Below are 22,851 nucleotides of genomic sequence, written 5' to 3' on the forward strand. Positions count from 1 at the left end.
ACTTTGGTAAGAAAGAAATCCATGACGACTCTTAGCTTTTTGAACCAATACCAAACAAACAAACAAAATCTACCCACACTATTCCCAACTTTGTCAAGACCTCAAGAGAAAACAAACTATTTACAAACAATAAAGGTATAGCATCCACTGATGATAATCTCTGGAGAAAAGTAAGAAGCAAACCTACTGCATTCATGAAATCATCATTCTTGAAGAGTATTCTCAGCAAGTGGCCCAGCATACACTCTGGATCAGCTCGACCTACCAAAAGAAGAGGGGAGGAACAAACAAAGGAATGAGTAAGTCATCCCAGTCAAGCAACTCAGACCTCTGGAAAGGCACCTGGGTTATTACAAGTACCATTAAAATGCCAGCAAAAATAAACAGAAACAAAGAAAAACTTTTTTGATGAACCAGATTTCATAAGAAACATTCTCTAAAATTAAAAGTGACAATATAAAAACTTGAGACACTGCTCTCTAGCTTTCCCATCTCCCAGCACATTGCCTAGACAGCCATGCCAAACTAAATAAATGTGCAGTAGACCCAGACCAGCATTACTAAGAGTACACAAGGTCTAAAAAAGAATCATAAAGGAGCCTAAGAGAAAGAAAACCCCTGATTTCCCAGCCAGATTTAGGTAGGAAGCACTTCTTTTGATGGGTGGCCTGGAGGAGATAAGACTCCAAACCTAATCTCTTTTTCAACTATATACCAAAAGTAGCAGAAATGCATCCTCAAACCTGTAATGATATTCCAGGTTGTGGGGGCAGGCACAGGAAGGGAATCCCACTAAGTAATACCAACTCTAAAGATATGATAAGTTTGGCCATCTTAACTTCTCAGCTCCTGGGGAAAGAAAGGCCAGGAACCTAGAATCTACTCAATACAGGTAAAAGAATTAATGATTGGTAGAATTACTGGTTTTTAAAACAGATACCATCTATTTTAATTTTCCTTTAAGATCATTAGAGTGGCAAATTTAGTCAAACTCAAAATACAATTTAGGATAAAGAGAAGATGTGAGCCACTGCTATGAAGTTTCTACCAAGCTATAATCAGTATTCCAAGGTAAACCACAAAAAGTTACAGAATGGTATCATAAAAACTAGATGAAGACCTCAGATTACCTTTCTCTCTTAATAAATGACAAAACTGGCATCCTCACTTTTATTAATAGAAATTATACCTAATAACATAAGAGGTAGGGAGGAAAAAACTGCCTTTAAATTTTTCTCCTGAAAAATGTATCAATCATCATTCTGTCTCTCCCTTCTTCATACCATTTCATCCTTTCCAAGGCCTTTCCAAGGTCACTAAGCATGATCATCCCTCTTTTAATTCTTTTCATAACCCCGTAAGTTAACTTAGTTTCTTCTCTCACATTCACATTTATACTTATGCTCTGATTGCCTGACTGAAGGTAAGAGTTAAATAGGTGAAAAGTCCTCCAAAGTCACAAGTGAGGATGTCTAGGACAAGAGCAACAGGTAACATCACATAAATAACTAGACACTCAATTTGAAATGCCTAGCTTACTTATATTTGAGAACAAAAGTCTAGGAAATAGAAATAAACCCTGTACCATTCAGGTATATATACAGTGTTCTTATTTTTATAAGTCCCACTCATTCTCATCTCTCTCCACACATTCAATATCTCTTTTTTCCACAAAGGACTGCTTCTCACTTCACACAGAGAAAGTTTGATTTAAGCTTTCCCACTGGTACTCTTAGAGAAGACATAAAATGGCAAAGTCTCAAGTCTCATATAGTTCTGTATCATACCAAATTCTATGCCAAAGCAGACTGGATTGTCATGGTTCTAATTAGCCCAAAATAAAACCAAATTAACATGAAATGGCATACTTCAGCTGCTGAGATACTAAAGTAGACATCAAGAACTCTATTTATTATTCAAGGTTCCAAGTATCCGTTTCATAACTAAAAGGAAGGCACTTAATGTATTCAACTACATTTCCTCATAGTAAAACGGTAATTATCCCTTTTATTCCTGCAAAGAATCCAACTTCATAACTGTTTCAAACTTGTTTGAAAAATTAAAGCACAGAGAATAATCTCTTCTGTGTTAAAAGTCAGAAAGGGAGAACATTTTCCTCTAAGTAATCCTATCAATGGAGTCAATAAGGTACACCTACATAATTTAGCTCCTTAGTTATCCTCTATTTGATATGTAAATATTACAAAAATTTCAATTTTTCTAGAAATTTATTTTTCCTTACTACCTCACCTTGAGCAATATTTTAACAATTAGATGGTCTTAAAACTTAGCATGAAAGATGCTATTTCAATTTTCCTATTAAGCTATCTTCTTTTGTAAGAAAATTAGAACCAGGCTTAAGAGAACACAGGTCTCACCAGGATGTCGGTCATCAAATGGGTCTGGATCCCCCTTACGATATTCTTCAGTTTCTTTTTCAATCAATTCAGACATCCTAGCACAAAGGGAAGACAGGGTCAACTCTAGACAAGCACACACAAAAAAAAAAAAAAAAAAAATGTACCACCACCTACTATAGTCAATTCAACAAAGTGTAAAATAAAAGTAAAAAGTGAGAAAAAAAGATATTTTCCTAATGAACACAGAGATCTAAATAAAACAATGTCCACTCCCAAATTCATTCTTCTCTCCACTTGCCTGTCTCAAAAAATTGGACTACCATCCCCTCAAGGAGCCAAAAACCTAGGAGTCATCATTAAAACCTTCCCTTTCTCCTCACTCCCACAACAATTCTTTTTGGCACTACCTACACAGGTATCTCCTGACTTCATTTTTTTTTTTTAAGTTTTGTTTATTTTGAGACAGAAAGAGTGCAAAAAGGGGAGGGGCAGAGAGGATCCCAAGTAAGTTCCACGCTGTCAGCATGGAGCCTGACACAGAGCTCAAACTCAAGAACCATGAGATCATGACCTGAGCCAAAATCAAGAGTCAGGCACTTAACCAACTGAGCCACCCAGCGACCCTCAATCATTTCTTTAAATCTTGACCATTCCTATCCCTGCCCAGAACACCATCATCAAATGCTTGAACCACCTGCGACAGCCTTTTCTCCAAACTTCTTGCTTCAATGTTTGGCAATTCATTCTCCAACTTCCAGCAACTTACCACAATAACCTCAATTAAATCCAAGTATGACCATGGCTTATACTAACCCAGCCTCTGTTGGCATCTCTGACTTCTACTCTCCATTCCAGTTTAATAAGCTTCAGTCACATGGTCTTCTCTGCTCTTCAGAGAGTTCACAATTGTTTCAGGCCCCTAAGTGCTTTTACTTCAGCCTGTGACATTTTCCCCCCACCCCCACTCCTAAGATCCCACCCATATCCCAAGCAATCACTCATCTGCTTTCTATCATCACAGATTAGTTTTGCCTGTACTAGAATTTAATATAAATGGAATTGTTTACACTATTTTTATGACTGGCTTCTTTAGCTCAGCATATTTTGAGTGATCCACGTTATTTGTTACATGTATCAATAGTCTTTTTTTATTCATGCCTTCTTTTTGAAATAAGAAAAATCACATTTTGAATACTCTAAGACTGATATTTTAACCTACTGTAACGACAATCAAATACAAGGTTTTCACACTCTCCAGTATCTGTCATGCTCTGTCCTAACTCAAACTCTCCTATATGCTTTATGTCTACAAAACCATACTTCCTAGTCTTAAAAGTTAAGCAACCTGCAAAAACTCTTGCCCTTTCTGGTATATTTTTCCCCAGTAAGTCTCGAAAGTATTTCTACTTTTTCTACCCTTCCCTTTAAACTCTGAGAATTATCTTTGCCACAAAGGGCTGTGACATAAAATGTTTAGAATTACATACCGTAAGATCTACTAGTATCTTCAGTTGAAACTAAGCAATACAGCACAGAAATTAAAAACATGGATTCTGGAGCCAGATGGCTAAGGTTCAAATCATACCTCTTCCACTGTGTGTGACTTTGATCAAGTTATTTAACCTTTCTGTGCCTCATCCATAAGAGGAGGGGAATAGTCCCTACCTTAGAGAGTTTCCTTGAGGTTTAAGGTAATATATGTACTCTGCTTTGAACAAACCTTACATGTGAGAGCTAGTTAAGTGTGGTTACAATGAAAACTGAGAATCGAAAAAAAACAAACAGAAAAACAATTTAAGGTAGATTTGACTGGGATAGGGCAGGAAGGAGTCTTATGGAGGTAGTACTCAAGTTCTTTAATGTGATATAGATGATAGTTTTGCAAGTAAAGAATCCATCAAGCAGAGTACTGTACAGTACATGTCTCAATAATATGAAAAAACAAACCATAGAACTTGGGTAACGCTCACATAGCTTGGCCCAATTCCAGTCTCTTTTCACAGAATCAAGTCAAAGATTTGACTACAATAAATAAAAAAACATAAATAGTAAATAAAAAGTCTAAGATAAAAAAACATATTTTTCTTAGGAAAACTGCCAAAAAAGTAGTGAAAGTTGTGGCAAATAAAAGAAGAGGCAAGCCTGAAATTCATTTGCTGTTCATGGAATATACCAAAACACCCAAAACATGCAGTCAGTTGAGGTGGGGGTAAAGAAGAGACCACAGACATGTGAAAGAACTTCAGGAAATATCCAGTGAACTACCACACCCACAATTTGGATGACGGGAATTGCCCATTTCAAAAATACTGGACTTTTAACACATCCTACTAGCTCTTAAACCTGTCTAACGTTGAATATCCTTAAAGATCTTGCTCCATGTAACTTTATTTTCCACTCCTACCTTATATTCGCCCTTCACTATGGTAGAGGGCCCTTTCCTCACTGCCACAAAAACACGCCCCACACCTTTTGGGATGAGCACTGGTTGTTGTATGGAAACCAATTTGACAATAAACTTCATATATTGGAAAAATAAATAAATAAATAAAAATTAAAAAAAAAAAGCCCCAGTTCCTTCTCCCCTCGATGCTTTTTTTAGTCACATTTTTCACTTTTCCTAGAAAACCTTCTTTCTCTGCTTCTCATCAAGCTATATCCACCATCTTTCAATTCCCTATTCCAAAAAACCTTTACCACAGGAATTAGGAGTTAAAACCCAAAATTCTAAGCTTAGGTCTCCACTGTCTGGCTGTCTTTTGCAAGTAGCTCCAAAGAAGGGTGCCATTTAACAATGCAGCTCTCAGTGATACTTTTAGTGACAAATGAGGAAACTGAGGTTCAGGGAAGTATCTGATAGTTGCAACACACAAAAGGTCCTCAAATATTTGCTGAGTGAATAAAAGAAACTGACTCATTAACATTCTTTCCATACTCATAACCATTGCAATATTAAGGAACCATACTGCCCAATTTAACACCTCATTAGATATTCATTTGTACTACTACTCATTGTTTTGTATCTGCTAGTTGCCCCCCAAATGGTGATCTCCTTGAAGACAGAGCCCCTCTAGGCTTTGCACTACTGAATATCACAGCACAGTGACTAAGTGGAGGGTCAAATATGATCATGAATGTGAAATATTCTTCAAAATAAAACATTGAGTATCTTTAGTATATGTACTCAATAAATACTTTTTCCAATTAGGTGAAACTACCACTAACATTGTTATCCCTATTTGTGACTCTCTTCTTTTAGTTACAGCAATAGTTCATATTTTAACTGCACAATACTTAGACTCTTTAATTCACTGTGGCTGCATTTCAAGTATCTTGTGATCAGTAGTTCTTAATCTCCAATGCCTCTACAAATTAAAATCCACTTTCCACCCGTCAGCAATAATCCTGTTCCTAAAAAAAAAATAAACTGCACTTTTCACATGTTCCCCATGTATCAACAGCAACAAAGCATTTATCCCTATTTAAACTTTCAAAAGATCATAGTTCTCTTTATTCCTATAGAATACATCATTGCATAAACAAAAGGCTTTTTTCTCTGCTGTATCAAAGATTAGATGTTAAAGATCCCCATGTTCCAGTGACCTCCTCTTTAGAAAAACCATGGGCATCCTTCTCCAGCCTTTATTTTTCATTCTCTTGTTTAATACAATCATTTAGTAAAATTATGTCCCACATATTTACTATGTACCAGGCATGCACATGTCATTGTCCAAGAAGACACCAATAAAAAAGGTGTAGTACCTGTCTTTAAAAAACTTACAATTTAGTAAAGTGACACATGAAAAAAAAAAAAAAAAGCATTATAGTACAATGTGATTAGAGTTAAAATGAGAGGAATTATGGGGCGCCTGGGTGACGCAGTCGGTTAAGCCTCCGACTTCAGCCAGGTCACGATCTTGCAGTCTGTGAGTTCGAGCCCCGCGTCAGGCTCTGAGCTGATGGCCCAGAGCCTGGAGCCTGTTTCCGATTCTGTGTCTCCCTCTCTCTCTGCCCCTCCCCCATTCATGCTCTGTCTCTCTCTGTCCCAAAAATAAATAAACGTTGAAAAAAAAATTAAAAAAAAAAAAAATGAGAGGAATTATACATTTTATGAGTGTGTGTATATGTGCATATACACACATACATATACATATATATGAATGACAGAAGTATTAAAAAAGAAAAAAAGGAGTGCCCAAACTTACCTGGGAATGTCAAAGTCAGAGAAGGTTTTACAGACATGATTCTCAAAACTGATTCTTTGTCAGGCAGACAGACATACCAAAGAAAGGCATTTCAGGCCAAAGGAACACAGACATTAGAAAATACCGTACTATTCCTTACTGAAAGAGACTAATACTATGAGGCAGAAAAGGGAAGCGGGGGCCAAATCATAAATGGCTTCCTAGACTACTCTACAAAGTTTATATTTTATTCTGTAGGAAAAATGGAGTCAGAGAAGAATTACAATCAAAGACATAAAAATCAGATTTGTGTTTAGAAAGAGGACTCTTTCAGCCAATAGAAGGATGTATTGGAGGAGGGTAAACTGGATATGGAGAGAAAATTCACACTGCCTAAGAGGCCAATCAAGACATGCTCAGTATCTAATGAATAAAGTGGTAAGGGGGAATAGGGAAGAAGAAAAAGCAGAAATCCTGCTTGGGGGCTAAATTGTACTAGAGAGGAATACACTGGGGAGATGGTTTTCAGGTTTTTAGTTTGAAACTATGTACACCAAGCAGGGAGTACAAAGGGAGTGAAAGAAGGAGGAGGCAGGATGAATATGATAAGCTCTATTGTAGACATGGTATGTTTCAGGTGTCTGCAAATAGCCAGGTAAAGATGGGTATACCAAGCAGCTGAGAAAAGGGTCTGAAATTTTTAAAAAGAGGAGTCTGAAGCAGAAATAGAAATTTTAAACTGAACCTAGGAATAATGTTTTATGGACATTCATTCATTCATGGACAGGAATGAAACTAGGTAGAATATTCAGGGTGAAGAGAAAAGAGAACCACTAACAAAACCCTAGGATTGAAACACTGACAAGAGAAGAACCTAAAGAGATTAAGAACTAACAGCCTCAAAGGAAAAGTAAGAAATGTAAGAGCTTCAAGAAGTAGTGAGATAAAGATGGATTTAGAATTCACATTCAAGATAAAAATGTTCCCCTACTATCCAATTTTTCCCTTTTTTTAAATGAATTTTTAAAAATATATAATTGTTTATACCTGGTAAGGATAGGTACCATGTCCTGCCCACTGCCATGTTCCTTTTCCCACTGCTCCAGCAGGGTAGTGAGCTCAGCTTTGGAGTCCACATGCACCGCTACTGTAGTCATGGCTTGGCCTAAGGAATCAAAAATATAAGTAAATAACACATGAACACAGGCAAATAAACTGGACATACTTCCTACAGTGATAAAGGGGGAGAAAAGGGATGAGCAAGCAACAAAAACTTAACTCTGAGACCCCCCCCTCAGATAATTTCATTTGTGGTACAGTGGGAAACCCAGCACTGGGAGCCGGAATACTCTTCAAGTCCTCTCACCCCCTCCCAACTTCGGTTTGCTTAACTGTCAAATGAGACAAACTGGATGAAAACTGTGATTCTTACCTTTCTAGGATCAGGAACCCCTTTTGAGAATCAGACAAAAAGCTTTCTCTCCTCAAAAATGCATATGTCTACATACCACACATAGAAAAATCCCTTGACTTAGATCTCTGAGGACCAAAATTCTGAAGCTACATATTTTGAGAGAGAACGAGAGATAGAGCACGTGTGCACAAGCAGAGGAAGATCACACAAACACACACACACACAGAGAGAGAGAGAGAGAGAGAGAGAGAGAGAGAGAGAGAGAGGGAGAATATCCCAAGCAAACTCCATACTATCAGAACAGAGCCCAATGCAGGGCTCAATCTCATGAACCAGGAGATCATGACCTGAGCTGAAATCAAGAGTCACACACTTAACCGACTAAGCCACCCACCCAGGGTCCCTGAAGCTTTTTTTTTTTTTTTTTAATAGAAAATGTAGCAAAAACCACTCCCCAAAATATTTTGCTCTCGTAAATCTTTGGGAGAAAGTTCTATGAAAGATAAACAATATATTCGTGTCAATTCTTAACAAAAGGACAAGAACTAAAGTGGATCATTACCAACATGAGAGTTGAGGAGCATTATAAACCCATTTATCCTTCAGGCTTCCTAACCTCTCTCACAGCTGATTTCCTAGGAAGAGCATGAGAGGATGGAAAGAAGCAGAGAAGTTGCTAGGCTGAGTGGTCAGTCCACGGATACAGAGGGACAGGGAGCTGAGACAAGCTTTGAAGGAGATGCCATGAGACATCCACATGAGGAAGAGAAGTTTATTTATAAGGGGCTCCAAAAGGGATAAATGAGACTCAAAGGTTTATATGGCTTACAGACCAACTTCTTTGCCAAAGTAGTCTTAAGATCAAAATGTCAGACTTTCCCTGCAAAATTTGTTTTCACAGAAATAGCAACCACTCCATAAAAACACTTTAACACTGGGGTGCCTGGGTGGCTCAGTCGGTTAAGCGGCCGACTTCGGTTCCGGTCATGATCTCACGGTCAGTGAGTTCAAGCCCCGCGTCGGGCTCTGTGCTGACAGCTCGGAGCCTGGAGCCTGTTTCAGATTCTTGTGTCTCCCTCTCTCTGACCCTCCCCTGTTCATGCTCTCTTTGTCTCAAAAATAAATAAACGTTAAAAAAAAAAATTAAAAAAAAAACACAACACTTTAACACTAGAAAGGGATTACTATCTGATCTAGAATTATTAACTCTTCTAAAGATATCTACCATAAGACCAAAGGAAATACATGTGAAAAATACCACCAAATGTCTAGAATGTAAATATTTGTGGAGCACCTGGCTTGCTCAGTCAGAGGAGCATGCACATCTTGATTTCAGGGTCATGAGTTCAAGCCCCACGTTAGGTGCAGAGATTACTTAAATAAATTTAAAAAAAAAAACTTTAAAAAATAAAATGTAAATATCCGTGTTTTAATAAAGTAGAGGCACTTCTAACAGTACATTGTGATTCATGTCACCAAAGGAGACTATTTCCAAATAAAAATTTTTTAAAGTCTTCTTTTCTGGAGAGAAGAATCCACATTTTTATTGTTTTAACTTTTTTATTTTTTCTTGAGAGAGAGCGTGAACGGATGAGGGGCAGAGGAAGGGAGAGAGAGAATCCCAAGCAGGCTCCAGGCTGTGAGCACAGAGCCCAAAACGGGACTTGATCTCACAAACCATGAGATCATGACCTGAGTTCAAGTCAGAAGCTTAACTGCCTGAGCCACCCAGGAACCCCCAAGAATCCACATTTTTAGCCTCTCTAGCCAGAGTCACAAAAAAGGAAATACTGCAGGTGTGACTAATACAGACCTCTGATTTTAACTTGAGAAAACCCAGGTTGTATTTTTCAGTCACCATGGACTATGCATTTTTTAAAATAACTGTATTTGGAATGATTTTAGATTTATAAAAAAATTGCAAAGGTAGTAGAGAGAATGCAAATATACCCCTCATCCAGTTCAGTTTCCCCTAATGCACCATAATAGTTTATAGCAGCACAATATCAAAATTAAGAAACCCAACATTGAGGGGCATGTGAGTGGTTCAACTGGTTAAGCATCAGGGACTCTCAGTTCTATGCATTGGCATATATATCTTAATGCCAGCAGCACAGTGTTTTAATCACTGTAGCTTTGTAGTAAGTTTTGAAATAAGTGTGAGGGGCACCTGGTGGTTCAGCTGGAGCATCTGACTCTTGATTTCAGCTCAGGTCATGATCCCAGGTTGTGGTATCAAGCCCCACTTTGGGCTCCACACTAAGCATGGCGACTGCTTAAGATTCTCTCTCTTCCTCTCCCTGGTTCGTGCTGGAAGGAAGGAAGGAAGGAAGGAAGGAAGGAAGGAAGGAAGGAAGGAAGGAAGGAAGGGAAAAAAGAAAGAAAGAAAAGAAAGAGAAAGAAAGAAAGAAAGAAAGACCCAACATTGATACTTTATCATTAAATAAACTCAACTTAATTCAGATTTCACCAGGTTTTCCATCCATGTCCTTTTTCTGTTCCAAGATCTCATCCAGGATACCATGTGGCACTTAGTTGTCATGTCTCCCTAGTGTACTCTGGTCTACAAGAGTTTTTGAGTTGTTTCTTGTTTTTTCAGGACCTTCACAATCTTGAGGAATACTAGCACTAGGAGTTGGGGGGTGGGGGCACAATAATTTAAGCCAATTTTTTTAGACAGTAAAATTTTATGATGAAGATCTAGAAACTGGGCAAAGCAGTAACAGCAAAATTAATCTCTTAAGACACATCCCAAAAGTGTTAAGAAAAAGATGGCTTTCCTGGTGAACTCTAATAAACATTCAAAGAAAATTAACATCAATCCTCAAATCCTTTCACAACATAGAAGAGAAAGGACACTTGCTAATCTATTCCATGAAGCCAGCATTACCCTCATGCCAAAACCATATAAAGCCATCACAAGAAAACTACAAATATCTTTCATCAATACAGATGCAAAAACCCTCAACAAAATACTAGCAAGCTGAACACAGCAACACGTTAACAGAAGTATAGATCACGACCACGTGGGATTTATCCTAGGAATGCAAAAGTGGTTCAACATACAAAAATCAATGTAATATATTAATAGGATGAAGAAAAAGAACGCATGCTTATCTGATTAACAGAGAAAAAACATCTGATAAAATCCATTACCCTTTTGTGAAAAAAGAAAAAGTAAACAAACTCAAACTGGGAACAGAAAAGAACTTCCTCAACATGGTAAAGGGTATTTAAAAAACCCACAGAAGGGCACCTGGGTGGCCCAGTCAGTTAAGCATTCAACTCTTGATTTCAGCTCAGGTCATGATCTCATGGTTCGGGAGTTTGCACTCCATGTCTGGCTCTGAGTGGACAAGGATTCTTGAGATTCTCACTGTCTCTCCCTCTCTTTCTCTGCCCCTCCCCCACTCACACTCTCCCTCAAAATAAACAAACTTTAAAAAAAAAAAAAACCCACAGGTAACATTACACTCAACGGTGAGAATGAAAACTTTCTCCCTAAAAATCACAAAAAAAGACAAGGATGCCTGCTTTCACACTTATATTAAACACTGTACTGGAGTTCTAGCCAGAGCAGTTAAACAAGAAAAAGAAAGAAAAAGCATCCAAGTTGGAAAAGAAGTAAAACTATCCTTACTCACAGGTAACATAATCTATATATAGAAAATCCTAGAGAATTCACAAAAAAAAATGCTAATTAACAAATTTTAGGAAAGTTACAGAGTACAAGATCAACACAAAGAATCAGTTGTACTGCTACATGCCAGCAACAAACAATCCAAATATGAAATTTAGAAAATAATTTTGGGGCGCCTAGGTTGACTCAGCTGAGCATCTGACACTTCATTTCAGTCATTTCAGTCAGGTCATGATCCCAGAGTCGTGGAATCAAGCCAAATTCCCTCTTGGGGCACCTGGGTGGCTCAGTGAGTTAAGCATCTGATTTCAGCTCAGGTCATGATCTTGTGACTCATGAGTTAGAGCCCCACATCGGGCTCTCTGCTGTTAGCATGGAGCCCGCTTTGGGATCCTCTGTCCCACTCTCTCTGCCCTCCCCCACTTGCTTTCTTTCTCTCAAAAATGAATAAACATTTTTTAAGTTTCATTTATAATAGTACCAAAAATAACAAAATATTAAGAAGTAAGTTTAACTCCAAAAAGCACAAGATTTATACACTGAAAACTACAACATATTGCTGGAATAAATTAGAGAAGACTTAAATACATGAAAAGACACCTTATGTTCACGTTATTAGAAGATTTAATACTGTTAAGAAAGCAATACTCTCCGAAATGGTCAATAGTCAGTGCAATCCATATCAAAATCTTAATGACATTTTTTTGCAAAAATGGAAACACTGATAACTAAAACTATCTTTAAAAGAACAAAATTGGAGGATTCACACTTCAGATTTCATTTACTTATTGTAATCTGAGAGAGAGAGAGAGAGAGAGAGAGAGAGAGAGAATCCTAAGCAGGCTCCATGCTCAGCACAGAGCCCAATGAAGGGCTCGATCCCACAACCCTGGGATCATGACCTGAGCCAAAATCAAGAATCAGATGCTGAACCAACTGAGCTACCCAGACACCCCCCCCCCCACTTATTTCAAAACTTACTACAAAGCTACAGTGATCAAAATAGTGTGGTACTGGCATTAAGATAGACATATACACCAATGCAACAGAACCAAGAGTCCAGAAATAAAAATTCACATTTATAATCAACTAATTTTCAACAAGTATGCCAGACCATCCAATAGGGAAAGAATTTATTGAAAGACCAATAGATCATTATTAGAAAGACTAATGGTGCTGAAACAACTGGATATCCACATACAAAAAAATGAGGCTGAGGCCTTGACTCATACCACATACAATAATTAACTCAAAATGGATCAAAGACCTAAATGTGGAAACTTAAACTATAAAACTCTTAGAGGTACACATAAGGGTAAATCTTCATGGCCCTGAAATTGGCAAACGATTTTTATTTATGACACCAAAAGCATAAGCAACAAAAGAACAAACACATAAACTGGACTTCAATGTTTAAAACTTTTGTGCATCAAGTGACGTTATCAAGAAAAATGAAAACACAATCCATGAAATGGGAGAAAATATTTGCAAATCATATCTGATAAGGATCTAGTATCCAGGATATATAAAAAACAATTCAACAACAACAACAACAAAAACCTGACTTAAAAAAGGGCAGAGAACCTGAATGGGCACTTCTCCAAAAGATGCTCTATATCATAAGATGATCTATATTCATCAAAGAAATGAATATCAAAACCACAGTAAGATACCACTTACATCAACTAAAATGACTAGAATCAAAAAATCAGAACATAATGATCATAAGGGTGCCTGGGTGGTTCAGTCAGATAAGTGTCCAACTCTTGATTTCGACTCAGGTCATTATTCTCCCAGTTCATGGGATCGAGCCCCGCATTAGGCTCTGTGCTGTCAGCTGCTTGAGATTCTCTCTCTCTCTACCCCTCCCACTCACACACAGATGCTCTCTATCAAAATAAACATTAAAAAGAAGAAGAAAATAATGATAATTGGCATGAATGTGGAGAAAATGGAAAGCACACTGTTGGTGGTAACATAAAATGGCATAACAACTATGGAAAAGTTTGGTGCCTCCTCAAAAACTTTTTAAAAAGTTCAACATAGACTTACCATATGACCCAGCAATTCCACACTAAGGTTATATGCACAAAAGAACTGAAAAAGATACTCAAAGAAGTATTTGTACACAAATGTTCAAAGTTAGCATATTCACAATAGCCAAAAGGTGGAAACAATAGCCAAAAGATGTTTATCGAAAAATGAGTGGATAAACACAATGTGGTTACATTTATACAATGCAATATTACTCAGCCACAGAAAGAAATGAAGTACTGATATATGTTAGAGCTGTGAAAGAAAACTGAAAATATTCAGGGCACCTGAGTGGCTCAGTGGTTTAAGCATCCAACTCTTGATTTCAGTTCAGGTTATGATCTCACAGTTCATGTGATCGAGCCCTGCATCAGGCTCCACGCTGATGGTGTGGAGCCTGTTTAGGATTTGGGGATTTCTCGCTCTCTCTCTCCATCCTCCTTCCAAATAAATAAGTAAAACTTTTAAAAAAAAATTGAAAATACACTAAGTGAAAGAAGCCAGACACAAAAGGTTATATATTTTATGATTCTATTTACACAAAACATCCAGAATAGGTAAATTTATCAGAAACTTGCCTACTGGTTGCCAGCGGCTTGGGATTGGGGGAACATATGGAGTACTGTCTAATGGAAATGGGGTGATGAAAACATCTTGAAACTAAAAGACATTGTAATGGTTGCACAACATTGTTAGTCTACTAAATACCACTGAATTGAACGCTATAAAATGGTCAGTGGTCAATTTATGGTATGTGAATTTGACCACAAGTTTTTTTAAGTGGGAAAAAAATCAGGAGGAAATGCCTCTTGGATAACTTAAGAGATCAACATAGAACATATAAACGCAAAGTTTAAGGAAAATATTATGTTTAATAAAGGTTAACTCAAGGGGCACCTGGGTGGCTCAGTCGTTAAGCCTCTGGCTTCGGCTCAGGTCATGATCTTGTGGTTCAAGAGTTCAAGCCCCACATCAGGCTGTCTACTCTCAACACAGAACCCCACTTCAGATCCTCTGTCTCCCTCCCTCTCTGCCCTTCCCTGCCTCACACTCAATCTCCTCTCTTAAAAATAAATAAACATTTAAAAAAAAAAATAAGGGGCGCCTGGGTGGTGCAGTCGGTTAAGCGTCCGACTTCAGCCAGGTCACGATCTTGCGGTCCGTGAGTTCGAGCCCCGCGTCAGGCTCTGGGCTGATGGCTCAGAGCCTGGAGCCTGTTTCCGATTCTGTGTCTCCCTCTCTGTCTGCCCCTCCCCTGTTCATGCTCTGTCTCTCTCTGTCCCAAAAATAAATAAAAACGTTGAAAAAAAAAATTTTTTTTTAAATAAAAAAAAAATAAAACTAATGGGGGGCCTGGGTGGCTCCGTCAGTTGGGGGTCCAACTTCAGCTCAGGTCATGATCTCACAGCTCGCGAGTTGGAGCCCCATATCAGGCACTATGCTGACAGCTCGGAGCCTGGAGCCTGCTTAGGATTGTGTCTCCCTTTCTACCCCTCCTCCACTCACACTCTGTTGCTTCTTCAAAAATAAATAAACATTTAAAATTTTTTTAAAAAATAAAAAGTTTAAGAAGAAAAAGGTAAATCAAGGGCACTGAAATACTAAAATTTTAGAGTTCAATTTAGAAACACATATATTCTTTTGGCATCATTTTCAAAACTTCCATTTAATTATGTTTATGAATAACTGTAATTTGGGGAATAACTGTCACTTGCCCAGGCAAAACTTAAACTTGTAATTGACTAAATTAATATTGGGGTGCCTAGGTGGCTCAGTTGATTGTGTGCCCAACTTTGGCTCAAGCCATGATCTCACAGTTGGGTGAGTTCGAGCCCCGCATAGGGCTCTGCGCTGACAGACTGAGATCTACTTTGGATTCTGTGTCTCCCTATCTCTGCCCTTCCCCCGCCTCTCAAAAATAAATAAGCATTAAAAATAATTTTTGAAAATATCAATGATAATTTACTTTATTATCAATGAAAGACCATTAATATAAAATGTTAAAGGTGCAGTCATCTTGTTATGCACAGGACAGTGAAGGTACATTACTCAATTCACCACGTTTTAAAGTGAGCTCTTTAAGTGGTACACAGAATTTATGGCCTATCCAATAGTGACACAATAGCTACCAATTACTGAATATTAATATGGGACAGACATTTGGCTAATTTCTAATGTTATTCTGAATTTTCACAACAACCCTACCCTTTTTTTTTTTTTTTTTTTACAGATAATAAAAGGGGCTCAGAGAAGTCCCAACGACCAATCAATTGGTACTTTGGTAGAAAAGGATTTCAAGCATTCATATGCCAACTCTGCAAATATACCCGTGAGATCTTGGGTCAAGTTATTTAACTTCTCCAAATATCGACGTCCTTATCTGTGAAGTGGAAGTGGTTGTTCTGAAGGCTAAATGGTAATACTGTCCATGCAATGAAATAAAGGCCCACAAAAAATATGCGGAATGTCCTAAACCTAAAGGTTGCCTGCTAAAGTATTTAGAGATGATGTGTCTGCAACTAAACTAACTTCCAAATGGTTCCACAAAATAAGAAATATACACCACACCTATAGAGAAAATATAACAAGATATTAACAATCATTGAATCGGAATGGATAAACAATCATTTAAAATTTTCCATAAAAGTTGAAAAAAAGGGGCGCCTGGGTGGCTCAGTCGGTTGAGCGTCCAACTTCAGCTCAGGTCATGATCTTACAGCTCGTGAGTTCGAGCCCCGCATCGGGCTCTGTGCTGACAGCTCAAAGCCTGGAGCCTGCTTCTGCTTCTGTGTCTCCCTCTCTCTCTGCCCCTAACCCACTCGCATTCTGTCTCTGTCTCTCTCAAAAATGAATAAACATTAAAAAAAATTTTTTTTAAGTTGAAAAAAATAAGAAGCATTTCCTTTACTAATTTGAACCAACTCTTAAGTATGTGTCAAATGAGAAAAGCGAAGTGTGTGTGTGTGTGTACACACTCATGTACACGCACCTTACCCTGGAATAAAAGATCTCTGGAAAAACACACAAGCACCAGATAATATCTACTACTTTTGTGAAGGTAACAAATTTTCTGAGAGATAATGAAAGGAAAAACATTTTTCAGTATAGGTTGTTAACCCAGCTCTACCATTTTTCCACTATTTTGTAACCTTTTGTAATTTTTTAAATCATAAAATCTGTCCTCCCCAAATACACAATACTTAATGGCCTACCTGGCAGAAACTATACCAAAGCCTAAAATAAAGTCCATGTTAAGGACAGATCTTGTAAGGCTAAAATCGTGAAACAAATGTCTCAAAGCATTCTTATTTTTTAAATGAAGTTTGAAGATTCAAGTAAAATTTACCCAATAATAAGGATGACAAGATCACATATAACAATTTTCTATTTGGCGTCCATAACAATGACAAAATTAACATAAGGAAATTGATAATAAACCCAACTTCATTCACTCCAAACTATCTTGTGGTTCATTCTACCAGTTTCTTCCTCTACTAAATTTAACTGTACAACAGAACACTGCACTCAGCAACTACTCAAGGGATTTTGAGCATAAAATTACGTCCTTTATATTCCCCAATTTCTGTATTATCTCAACATCAAAAATGTTATCACCACTCAAATAGATAATACTGCTATGTACAAAAATCTTGACAGCATCAAGAAAAAAAAATACGAAATCAATTCCTAAAGAGTCTTAATATACAAGCTTTTATAAACCTTAAAGGTAAAGTTCAGTACACCGGAAAAAGAAAATTACAGGACATTGCCAATGAACTCCTCGCTCTGTACATTAACAAAGCGTTTAGAACAGGAAGATGATGCTAATAATTAAACGTGTATACTAATTAAAAGGCTTCGCTGAAAAGACTGAGTAAAGAAAAACTAAGGCCAATGTGACATGGACAAAGACGATTCATTTGGGACTCAAAAAGAACCATTACCCACACTCCAAAATTATTCTTCAAATTCGAAACCCAAGAGCTAGCACTACAGTAAGAGGAAGTGAGACGGAAACCGTCTAGGAAGAGAAGAGTTGAGCAAATGCCTGTCACCCTAGTTGAAAACGACTATAACCCCCGGAAACAGGCTCCCGGGAAGCTAGGCGGGCACTCCGAGGTTTGGTTCCCCGCAGTAGGACCCACACACCTCTCCCTCCATCCCTCCCCTCCCCTCCACCATAGGGTGGGAGGAGTGCCCGGAAAGCTCCGCCCCCCTCGCCCGGTCAGAGAGCCGGGCGGGTGCAAAGGGAGGTGGCACGAGGCCGAGGGAGGGGAGAGCCCGCCCAGGTGACTGGAGCTGGAGGCGGAGACACAGCCAAGGAAGGGGGCCGCCGTACGGCAAGGAAGATGGAGCCCCCCAGCCCGTACGGAACGGAAAATGGGAAGACTAAGAAGAAAAAGGTTAATGAGGGGAAGGGGAGGCACCCCTCCTCCAGGCAGGGGCAAGCACACCCCTGCCCCCCACTCCGGGCGGAAGAGTTACTCTCGGGAAGCTTCTTTTGCGGACTGAGAGAAGAACGTGGAGGCCCCGCCCCCGAGCCAAGAATCTGAAGAAGGAAAAGTCCTGTCAGGCCCCAGACCCAGCCTCCCCGGCGGCCCGGCCCGCCCCCTCCTCGCCGGCGGCCCAGGCAGGTGCCGCCCCTCCCCCAGCCCGGCGCCCACTCTCCCTCCCGCCTTGACCACGCGCCCTGTCTCCTCTCGGCCCTCCCAGAGATCCGTCTCCCTCCTTCCCCCACTCACCTTCCCGGGCGGCTCCGCCGCTCCCCCCTGACCCCGCCAGCGGCCACAGTTCACACACACCGCCTCAGGTCCCGCACTCACTCTCCCTCACTCACACACAGCGCGACCACAGCTCCAGAGCGGCCCACATATTATGCGTCACTCGCGCGCTACGTGCCGCGCGCGCGCGCGCGTTCCGACTTGGCGCGAGGCTCGCTGGAAGGGGGCGGAAGGAAAACGCCAGCGCGAGGGAAGAAAAATCGAAGGGCCCGGGGCCGCCTGGGAAATGAAGTTCCTCTTCTAGGGGCGGGGCCCATCAGTCTTGATTGGCGCTTGAGTCCTTACTCCCGGCGCATTGACTTCTGGGATTTATAGTTTTTCCGCCTGGATGCGAACTGCTGTGTACTCATTGGCTGCTTCGGAAGGCGGAAGCGCATAGTGAGGCACCAGATCCACACAAGCTGGCGTACGCTACGACCGCTTGACACCTTCTCAGTAACCTTATTCTGCCTTGTGTGAGTGGAGTGAGCTTCTGTTTTAGTCTCTCATTTGCCCTATTATACCTAGAGTATACCATTATCTAGGAAAATATTTCCTACAAGCTTATCAGAAAGCACAGCATTCATGAAACAGAAGACACTGGTTTTGTCTTCCTTTCTGTTCAAGACTTAACCTGTGGGATCAGTATTTATCCTAGGTGTCATATGAGGCAGAGAAAAGGAAAAAATTAAAAGGCCATAGATTAAGGCAGGGTCATCTAATTTAATTCCTTTATTTTGCAGCTGGGAAAAGTAAGGCCCAGAGAGAGTGAAATGACTTACCTAGCATCCCACACCCAATTAGCAATGGAACCAGAACGATTCTTGCCTCTGACTCAGGTATCCCTTTTTAGGGATATGAAAAATATGTGATTCCACAGCTGAGCAAAATCTGTCCCTGATAAGACCCTACCCAGCTTTTCTCTCTCCAGGAGAACTGAACAAGTTTTTATGCATTTCTATGCAGTCCTCACAGCCAACACTTTCACAGGGGGATCAGGAACCCAGCAAACCTGCCTGCTGCTATACTCAGATTCCGCAACTAGTAAGAAGCTGACCAGAGCCTGGATGCTGGATCTCTTGATTCCATTCCCCCTTTTCCAGAAAAGAGACCTCCCTCCTCATTTAACTATGTAACTTGGAGCAGCTGTTCAGACACAAAATTCTAGACTGTGGGGTGGCAGAGCCAGACTTGTCACCTCTCTGCAACCCTTTTACCTGCAATGACGGCACAGCTCACTTCTTTGTGCTTTTGGAACTTTGCCTATGTTAGTAATGGCCACTACCATTTCCTTTGACTTTACAGCAGGCTCAGTTCTGAGCCAGTGTTTAACCCACACTTTTTCATTTAACCTTCTCTACTACCCCACAGAGTAGATACAGTTAGCCACCTATACAGATGAGAAATCTGAGCCCAGAGAAGTGGCCCAAGGAACGGGGATCAGATCTGTGGGTCCAGAGGCTGCACTCACAGCTTTCCTATACCTATCCTCCAGCACTCCTTGAGCTGACTTCCTTACTGTGCCTCCCTGAGCCACAAAACCAAAATGCATGAGGTTAGCGCATTTAAGCCTTAGATACCCTCCCTCTGTCCATGGTCTAGGTAACACAGCTGTGATTTCCCCACTGGCTGGGAACTGAAAGAGCCCTTGTGGGAACCCAGGGTCCCCCTCACCTGCTCCTGGTGCAGCCTCAGTCTGCCACCAGATGGCACTGCTCCCCTTCAGAAACTCAGAATGGGGCTCTGGGTCAATGATGGGATTGAAGAGCATCACAGAGGGACTTTGGAAAAGCCAGGACCTGGCACAAAAACAGACACATAGACCAATGGAATAGAATAGAGACTCCAGAATTGAACCCACAAAAGTATGGCCAACTAATATTTGACAAAGCAGGAAAAAATATCCAATGGAAAAAAGTCTCTTTAACAAATGGTGCTGGGAGAACTGGGCAGCAACATGCAGAAGAATGAAACTAGACCATTTTCTTACACCATTCACAAAAATAAACTCAAAATGGATAAAGGACCTAAATGTGAGACAGGAAACCATCAAAACCCTAAAGGAGAAAGCAGGAAAAAACCTCTCTGACCTCAGCCACAGCAATTTCTTACTCGACACATCTCCAAAGGCAAGAGAATTAAAAGCAAAAATGAACTACTGGGACCTCATGAAATAAAAAGCTTCTGCAAAGCAAAGGAAACAATCATCAAAACTAAAAGGCAACCAACAGAATGGGAAAAGATATTTGCAAGTGACATATCGGACAAAGGGCTAGTATCCAAAATCTATAAAGAACTCACCAAACTCCACACCTGAAAAACAAATAATCCAGTGAAGAAATGGGCAGAGAACATGAATAGACACTTCTCTAAAGAAGACATCCAGATGGCCAACAGGCACATGAGAAGATGCTCAACGTCTCTCCTCATCAGGGAAATAAATACAAGTCAAAACCACACTGAGATACCACCTCACGCCAGTAAGAGTAGCTAAAATGAACAAATCAGGAGACTATAGATGCTGGCGAGGATGTGGAGAAACGGGAACCCTCTTGCTCTGCTGGTGGGAATGCAAACTGGTACAGCTGCTCTGGAAAACAGTGTGGAGGTTCCTCAAAAAAATTAAAAATAGAACTACCCTATGGCCCAGCAATAGCACTGCTAGGAATTTACCCAAGGGATACAGGAGTGCTGATGCATAGGGGCACTTGGACCCCAATGTTTATAGCAGCACTTTCAACAATAGCCAAATTATGGAAAGAGCCTAAATGTCCATCAACTGATGAATGGATAAAGAAATTGTGGTTTATATACACAATGGAGTACTACTTGGCAATGAGAAAGAATGAAATATGGCCTTTTGTAGCAATGTGGATAGAACTGGAGAGTGTGATGCTAAGTGAAATAAGTCAGGCAGAGAAAAACAGATACCATATGTTTTCACTCTTATGTGGATCCTGAGAAACTTACCAGAAGACCATGGGGGAGGGGGAGGAAAAAAAAGTTAGAGAGGGAGAGAGCCAGACCATAAGAGGCTCTTAAAAACTGAGAATAAACTGAAAGTTGATGGGGGGTGGGAGGGAGGAGGGTAGGTGAGGGGTGCTGAGGAGGGCACCTGTTGGAATGAGCACTGGGTGTTGTATGAAACCAATTTGACAATAAATTTCATCTTAAAAAATTTTTGTAATTAAAAATAGGAAAAGCCAGGACCAGGAGGCTGGAGAAGCAGAGCAGGAGCTATACATGGCCTGTAGAGTAGTCCTCTCTAGAACCTTTGCTCCACAATGCCTGCAGCCTCCCTACCCCTGCCAACACACACACACAGCCACACAATTGATGGCACTCCCAGACTGCCACTCTGGGAAGGGGAGGAGACGGCACCCTTGTTTCCAGGCTGCAGATGCATTCCAAGCATATTCACTGATACATCACAGCACAGGAACGTGTGCCAGATACACAAGCATGCACACCTGTGCATTGGCACCAGGTCTCACAGACAACATTTTGACATCTAAGCACATACAAGCATAAATCCACAGATAGTCCAGGCCCACACACCTAGTTTGGTTCGGCACATTGTCCATGAATCACTGGAAAGAGATTCCTTGGCCTCTTTGGAAGAACATCTCTGGACTGTCCTCCCCTGCTCTGCCTGTGCTGAACCCCTCCCTATGGTGTGCCTCAGAAACAGCAGGCACCATCCAAAAGCCATGCTTACAGGGCTGCCTGGTGGCATATAAGGGGCAAGAGCAGCCCATCCCTGGCCCCAACACCAAGGGCTACAGAGTTGGATATGTTCTACCTGCCCTTACCCCTAAGCATGCCCATGTACTAGAGTAGGAAAATCAATAGCACCAAGTCCTCTGGGCCTCAGGATGTTCCACCCCTCTCTGCCACCCCTTCTTTCAGTCACCTACTTCCAGGCTCACCAGATCCGGGTGTTCTCACCAGCGCATTCCCACACTGGTGCCCACAGTTCCTGGGCCTCCTCCTACAACTCCTTGGGACCAGAATATCAGGCCAGCTATCCCACATCAACCCCCGCTCCACTGTTGGCTGAACAAGACTGCTTCCGCAAGTGTCCAAGTGCCACAGGAGCCACCATGGAGTAGCTTAGGGCTGTGAGGCTCTGAGGGCCCCAGTCTGGACAAAGAGGGAATTCCAGTCATTCATTTGGTGCCCTCCTCCTGCCTGGGAACCTTGGCAGCCCCCTAGGAAAATAGAACACTTACCACCATTGTCCATGAGGTGTGCAAAAAACCACTCCTATATGACAGCATCCACATCCACCACTCTTGTTTTGCAGAGGGAGAAAATGAGACTCCACAGAGTTTGAGCCCCACCTTGTCCAGTGGCCACAGTAGCTGTGGTCTCCAGAAGTCAGTCTGTGCCTCCTATTCCCACAGGTTCAACTTCATAGAGGGGCCTGAGGCTCAAGTAGGAAATGAAGCAGACCATG

General features: G+C 40.6%; 1 protein-coding gene across 10 annotated transcripts in view; it reads right to left on the minus strand.

Annotated features, from left to right (window-relative positions):
- DCAF1 (DDB1 and CUL4 associated factor 1) overlaps window positions 1-22,851 on the minus strand; it is an 89,389-nt gene that overhangs the window by 64,220 nt on the left and 2,318 nt on the right. For 4 of the 10 annotated variants that reach the window (XR_005781556.1, XR_005781554.1, XR_005781555.1 and 1 more), the window contains exons 1-4: window positions 20,067-20,184; window positions 7,592-7,709; window positions 2,379-2,455; window positions 188-261 (exon numbers count right to left, since the gene is read on the minus strand). Coding sequence is in view for 7 of the 10 variants with exons in the window: in XM_040445506.1 (XP_040301440.1) it covers window positions 188-261; window positions 2,379-2,455; window positions 7,592-7,709; window positions 20,067-20,163 (366 nt within the window). In the remaining 3 variants the exon portion in view is untranslated. Of the gene's footprint in view, window positions 1-187; window positions 262-2,378; window positions 2,456-7,591; window positions 7,710-18,374; window positions 18,541-20,066; window positions 20,188-22,851 lie in introns of those variants that run through there. The other 6 variants (XM_040445501.1, XM_040445500.1, XM_040445502.1 and 3 more) reach the window with 5 other exon arrangements.

This window comes from Herpailurus yagouaroundi, unplaced genomic scaffold (genome assembly GCF_014898765.1).
Source record: "Herpailurus yagouaroundi ecotype Mexico unplaced genomic scaffold, PumYag 193, whole genome shotgun sequence".
Lineage (NCBI taxonomy): Eukaryota > Metazoa > Chordata > Mammalia > Carnivora > Felidae > Herpailurus > Herpailurus yagouaroundi.